Source organism: Microtus ochrogaster, linkage group LG2 (genome assembly GCF_000317375.1).
Source record: "Microtus ochrogaster isolate Prairie Vole_2 linkage group LG2, MicOch1.0, whole genome shotgun sequence".
In the NCBI taxonomy this organism is placed as follows: Eukaryota; Metazoa; Chordata; class Mammalia; order Rodentia; family Cricetidae; genus Microtus; species Microtus ochrogaster.
The window spans coordinates 2067500-2072814 of NC_022028.1; the positions used below are offsets into that span (position 1 = coordinate 2067500).

A 5315-nucleotide genomic window follows, 5' to 3' on the forward strand; every position below is an offset into this window, starting at 1 on the left:
GATAGATAGATGATAGATAGATCGATGATAGATGAGGATAGATAGATGATAGTCAGAGAGATAAATAGATGATGAATAGATAGATGATAGATAGATGATAGATAGATCGATGATAGATGAGGATAGATAGATGATAGTCAGATAGATAAATAGATGATGAATAGATAGATGATAGATAGATGATAGATAGATAGATAGATAGATAGATAGATAGATAGATAGATAATAGACAGACATTGGAATATTACTGTGATCTCATTTTGCAGATGAGAAAACTGAGGCCTATATAAAATGTCAGGGTGACAGTTGGGAACTATAGTCAGGAGAGTGGGGGAAACACAAGACTCAGAGTGCAGTACCTGTAAATGACAGGGCTGGTGGCAGGGCTGGTGGCAGGGCTGGTGGCAGGGCTGGTGGCAGGGCTGGTGGCAGGGCTGGTGGCAGAGGCCAGGACTGTTGTCATCCAGGAGGTCGTGGATGGGGCTAAAGATGTAAGAAACCATAATGAGCATAACATCTGTCTTTCCACTCCACCCAAGCCCCAGGCTCCAGCTCCTGGAAGAGGAGGACCCCACACGTGGTTCTGGAACCAGCAAGTGAGGACTCTGCCCCACCAGAAAGGCAATGCTGTGCTGTGAATGGAGCTGGAGTCACTTCCTGAGAAGCCACAGCACATGTGACTGTAAACGAGGCCTCTCCTGCTTCCTGCATTCTTTCATTTAAAGATTTTTGTTATTTCTAAGTATGTGTCTGTGGCGGGGGTGATGTGTGCATGTGAGTGCAGTGCCCATGGAGACCAGAGGTATGGGATCCTCTGGAGCTGGAGTCACAGGCTGCTGTGAGCCATCTGTGACGGGGCTGGGGACCAACCCAGGTCCTCTGTTAGAGCAGCAAGCACTCTAATCACTTAGCCATCTGCCCAGCCTCCAGTGTTCTTTTTAAAATGTGTGTGTTTATGTACATGCATGTGCATGTTTGTGTGTATGCAGGTGCACATGTGAGCATGTATACATGTGTATGTGTGCATGTGTATGTATGCATGTGTATATACATATGTGAGTATGTGTGCGGTGTATGTATGCATGGGTATATATACATATATATGTGTGCATGTGTATGTATGCATGTGTATATATACGTGAGCATGTGTACATGTGTGCATGTATATATGTATATGTGTATGTGTACATGTGTGTATATATATGTGAGCATGTGTGCATGTGTATGTATGCATGTGTATATATGTGAGTATGTGCGTGTGTGCATGTATATATGTAAATGCATATGTGTACATGTGAATGCTAAAGGGAAATTTACATATATTTACTCGAGTGTAGTCCATTTAACTTTATTTAATTTTTGAGACTGGCCTTCTCACTTGCCTGGACTTTGCCAGTGAGCCCCAAGGATCCTCCTGTCTCTGTGTCATTGGTGCTGAGATTGCAAGCATGTGCCTACATGCCCAGCTTTGTCTTTGATGTGCATTTGAGAATGGAACTTGCACAGTGACTCAGATAGGTTTTCCATAATTATGATAAAACACTCTGTCCAAAATAACTTATGGGAGAGTCTGTTGCAATATACAGTTCAGAGTGCAGCAGATAACAGCAAGGAACTCAAGACAGCAAGAGCCGGAAGCAGCTGGTTGCAGGGCATCCACAGTTAGGCAGTAGAGACCAGTGCATGTTTCAGGCTCACTTCCCCTTTTATATTGAGTCTGGGACCCGAAGCTTAGGGAATGGTGCCTCCCACTTTGAGAAAGGGTCTTCCCAGCTCAAGCTAAGATAATCCCTCACAGGTGTCGTGAGAGGCTTGTCTCCCTGCGGATTCTTGGTTTGACTACACTGACAACTAAAACCGTCACACAGGGCAAGCACTTCACTGGCTAAGTCATCTCTTGAGGCCTGTGTCCACTATGTTTGAACATATAAAGGTCACACCTAATGCCACCCCTCCATGGAGTGTGCCTGGGCCAAAGCTTTCCTGAAATAGCCTCCAGGCCCCCTATAATCAAAGGGCTGGACATGCTCTGCAGCAGGGAAAGCCCTGGGAGGAACTGATACTATAGTCTTCTGTATGACATACACAGGAGACTCAGGTTACTAGCAGCAGCCTCTGGGCCACCTTCCCAGAGCTCAGAGGTTCTCAGTCATGAAGAGCAGATCCTGGACGAGGACCGCATCTCCCAGCCTTCCCCACTAAGCCTCATATGCCTCTCTGTGTAGCTGTCTCCTCTTGGTCCACATCTCTCAGTGCCTTCTCCGTTTGCTCTAAGGTCTCTCTCATGTGATGGAGCCTGCCACTCCTGGGGAGAAGGTTTCTGATAGGATTGCAGGAAGGGATGTTTGGGAATGGGCAGCTGTAACAGCTGGAGGGAACAACAAGATCCTTCAATAAACAGTTGTGTTAGCAGCAGCAGCAGCAGCAGCAGCAGCAGCAGCAGCAGCAGCAGCAGCAGCAGCAGCAGCAGCAGCAGAAGTGTTTAGAATAAGTGGTAAAAACTGCCCAGAGATCAGCAAACATGGGTTCTATGGGTTCTAGGGTTGGCTCTGGCCTGAACCAGCAGGGGGCCTTGGGGAGTTCTTCCCTGTACCCCAGTTCTCAGCTATTAGAAGACATAGTTTCTAGATTCCTCTCCAACTCTGGAGCCTGGTGGTCAGGAAAACTGAGGGCCACATAGAAGGGGGAAGCTCACCTTTTGACACCACCAGGCGGAACCTTCTGAGAACAGCCACTTTTCTGTCATTTTCAAGAATTCCACAGAAATAGAGACCTGAGTCTCTCACCGTGAGTGCAGTCATGGTGACAGTGAAGAAGTGAGAGCCAGGATGGTCCTTGATGGAGAAATTCGGCTGCTGAGCTGCCGTGCTGAGACTGGACACTAACTCTTTACAACGTCCTGTTGGTGTTTTCTGACACCACACCTTCACGTTGATGTGTTCGCTGTGATCATACTGGCATTTCACAGAAAAGGTCTGGCCCTCCACTGCTTTGTGTCCTCTGTGCAACAGCCTGGGAATACACACACCCTTCAGGTCAGACAGTCCCCAAGTTGGCACAGCAGGGCTAGGAGAGGGGCTCCCTTCTCAGTGACTGACAGCTTAGAGCCAGCTGCTGGCCACAACACAGCATGTGTTCCACCTTTCCAATAGAGCCCCGTTTTGCACACCTCCCAACCCCTTCCCTCTCCTGCCCCTGGTCCATTCCCTCTATCCTTGTCCTCTGTCCTCACCTGAGGCCAGGAGCACCAGCAGGATGGGGGATAGCAGGTATGTGTCCTCCCAGGCCATGGGTCCTCTTCTCGAGCTGTAGGGGAGCAAGCAGGGAAGGAGGGAGGGATGCTCTGAGGAGAGGAGACCAGGGCAGGGCAGGGTCCAGGCAGCCTCCACAGCCAGTGCAGGGTGAACGGCTGAGGAAGCCGGGACCTCGGAGGACTAGAGGAAAGCTGAGCAAGGCCTGTGAGGCCCTGTGGCTCCTCCAGCACAGGCTCTGGTTCAAGGCTTCTGTACTGAACTAGATAAAGGGGCAGAGATGGTGTAGTCTCCTGCCTCAGAAGACCGGAGGGAGGAAAGCTTAGAAAGCTCAGGAGGAAACCGCAGTGAAGTAAGAGTCGTGCTCATTTCTATTCAGCACCACCCACAAGTTCCCCTCTTCCTCTTTAGCCTCAAGTTTCTGTCCCACCACCCAAGTTTGGCTTCCACTGAAGGCAGGTGACAGAACCAGAGGCCCTTTGGAGACCTGGCTAGAACTCTAAGCCCTCTTTGACTTCCGGGGTCAGAACCTTGCTGTTTAGCTCACCTGAGAACCAGAAATTTCTGTGTGGACTAGAGGGGATGAGGAGAAGGGGGTGGACATGCATTCTGAGGATTGGAGGTGCAAGGGGGTCCTGATTAGTGTTCGACCACAAAGCTGGGTATGAAGGGAGAGAGCTAAGGAGGAGGAAGGAAAAGGGGAGCCCCAGCCCTGTGTCACCCTCATATGCCCAGTTACCTAACATGCCAAGTCACTGCTAATGTCACTTGAAAGACTGTACTCGTCAAATGTATTTCAAAATAGCTGTCACAGGACAGAAAGATGGCTCAGCAAGGAAAGACACTTGCTACCAAAACTGATAACCTGGGTTTGAGCTTCTTGACCCAATGGTGGAAGGAGAGAATCGTCTCAATAGTTGTCCTCTGACTTCTACATACGTGCAAAATTTACAAATAAATGAAACTGTTATTACATGAAGTACAAAAGATCACTAGCTAGAGTTCATAGTTAACAGATAAACTAGGAGAGAGCTGGCATGGTGGTGCAGAACTCTAAGCCTAGGTATTGGGAGTTCAAGTTCATCCTTGACTACATACCAAGTTCAGACAGGGCTACATGAAACCCTATCTCAAAATAAATAAACAAATAAAAAGATTAAAAAAACTATAGGAATAGGGAAGCACCTTTAAATGACAATGTTGTTTAGTAGATAGGATGCCAGGGACAAGGGGTGACCTAGGTTGCACAGGACTTGAGAAAGACTCTGGGGAGGAAAGGGACAGATTGTGCAGATCTACATGCAGTGAGGAGCTCAGGCCCTTGTGAGGAGGTCTGAGAGGCAGGGGAAGCCTTTGACCAAGCTGGCACAGGGTGCTAAGACTTTAGAGAGCAGTGACAGTCAGTGGCGAGGCGGGGTGTCTAGGAGGAACGTGGGCCATGGGAAGGTGACTTTCAGCAGCTGAACTGCTCCCTGAGGTGACGTCTGCCTCCTCACCCCTCCCAACATAGAGTAAGAAGTCCAAGGATGCTTAGGGTAGACCTGGCAGTTTGCATCTCCGTAAGCAGAGCAGACATTCATCTGCAGCCATGCTGTGACCTGTTCTGGAGCGCGCACAAGTGTGGCCCAGGGTTACTTCACCTGCTCCTTCTTGTCAAACAGTGAGCTTTGTGCAGAGGATTCCAGTCTCTATGGCCCTTGGCTAAGGAAGTGGTGACCTCTCCAAGGCAGGTGCATCCCTGGCCTGTTGGCACCCCTGCTGTATACCACTCCCAGCCCCCTCATCTACTTTGGTTCTGAGTCCCCTGAACACCAGAAAGGAGAGGACAGAGGAAGAGACTGGCCTGGGGTTCTGAGAGAGGAGCCTCAGAAGCCATGCAGGCCATGGGAGCTGAGGAGACAGGTGTCTACAGCCACTCCTCAGTTCCCAGTGCTCCTACCGTAGTTCCCAAGTGAGCAGGCCTTAGAGTACCAGCTCTCATGTGCTGCTGGCTTGGAACCCTGGCCTGATCCCATGAGTGGGGAGTCACTCCCTCACTCTCCTGTTTAACCTCTCTCTCACTGA

The 5315-nt window shown here is 49.4% G+C and overlaps 1 protein-coding gene across 1 annotated transcript in view; it reads right to left on the reverse strand.

Annotated features, from left to right (window-relative positions):
- Positions 1-2437: 2437 nt before the first annotated feature.
- The window catches only part of Treml2 (triggering receptor expressed on myeloid cells like 2), a gene marked incomplete at its 3' end in the record, with an annotated part of 14963 nt that continues 12085 nt past the window's right edge, over positions 2438-5315 (reverse strand). Inside the window, 2 exon segments of the mRNA XM_005372514.1 lie at positions 2438-2501; positions 2719-3012. Of these exon segments, the coding sequence (XP_005372571.1) occupies positions 2438-2501; positions 2719-3012 (358 nt within the window).